We start from the raw sequence: 904 nt of genomic DNA, 5'->3' as shown, positions 1-904 counted from the left end.
AGATAGATAGATAGATAGATAGATAGATAGATAGATAGATAGATAGATAGATAGATAGATAGGACAGGTGGATATATGACTGGAAGAGAGAGAGAGAGAGAGAGATTGGATGGATGGATGGATGGATGGATAAATGAATAAATAGATATAGAGGGGGAGATGGGCAGAGATAGCTAGAGATGGCTAGCTCTGGATGGAGAAGTGCAGATGGGGATTTCTCGGCCCCCTCCAGCCTTACCTTGGTGGTCACGATGCACAAGCAATCCATCCCTTCTTCCTTGAGGCGAGCCCCTAGCTGGGCGAAGCCTGTAGAACATCAGATAGTCTGGGGTTCAGGATCCCCACTGGCCTCCCCCACTTTCTCCACGAGGCTGAGGCTGAGCTCTCTCACTCTCTCTCTGGCTGCCAGGGAAGGAGGGCTGGGCTGGGGGCGAGGGGGTCCTAGGGGTGCCCTTGCCAGCCTTGCCAGCCAGCCCAAGGCCAGCCTGGTGCCTTCCCCCCCCCGCAGGTCAGGAGCCTGGCATCGGGGGCTGGGGAGGAATGGGGGGTCCTGTGTGTGTGTGTGTGTGTGTGTGTGTGTGTGTAGGGAGGTAGGGAGGAGGAAAGAAAAAGAGGAGGAGGAAAAGAAGGAGGGTGAGTGGCAATGGGGGGGTGAGTGAGAGAATGTGGGAAAGGGAGGGAGAAAGGAAGGAAGGAAGGAAGGAAGGAAGGAAGGAAGGAAGGGAAGGGTCCTTTTCCCCTTGAGAGAGATAGAGAGACCCCCGACTCTCCTTTTCTTTCCAAGGGTGGCGCCGGAAAGAGGGAAGGGAAAAGAGGGAGGGAGGGAGGGAGGAGAAGAAGAAGGGAAGAAAGAGGGGGTAGGCCAGAAGTAGAGGAGATGGGGCTTGAGATGGGGGGGAGGGAG

General features: G+C 55.3%; 1 protein-coding gene across 2 annotated transcripts in view; it reads right to left on the bottom strand.

The window, feature by feature from the left end:
• Window positions 1-586, bottom strand: part of DLG4 (discs large MAGUK scaffold protein 4) — a 176,499-nt gene extending 175,913 nt beyond the window's left edge. For both annotated transcript variants that reach the window (XM_042475847.1, XM_042475850.1), the window contains exon 1: window positions 239-586. In XM_042475847.1, coding sequence (XP_042331781.1) covers window positions 239-268 — 30 coding nt within the window. In that variant the 5' untranslated portion in view covers window positions 269-586. The remainder of the gene's footprint in view (window positions 1-238) is intronic.
• Window positions 587-904: the final 318 nt, after the last annotated feature.

The sequence above is a fragment of the Sceloporus undulatus genome, chromosome 6, assembly GCF_019175285.1.
Source record: "Sceloporus undulatus isolate JIND9_A2432 ecotype Alabama chromosome 6, SceUnd_v1.1, whole genome shotgun sequence".
Lineage (NCBI taxonomy): Eukaryota > Metazoa > Chordata > Lepidosauria > Squamata > Phrynosomatidae > Sceloporus > Sceloporus undulatus.
Note: the sequence above shows the minus strand (reverse complement) of the source record. Positions and strands in the feature narration are given on the sequence as shown.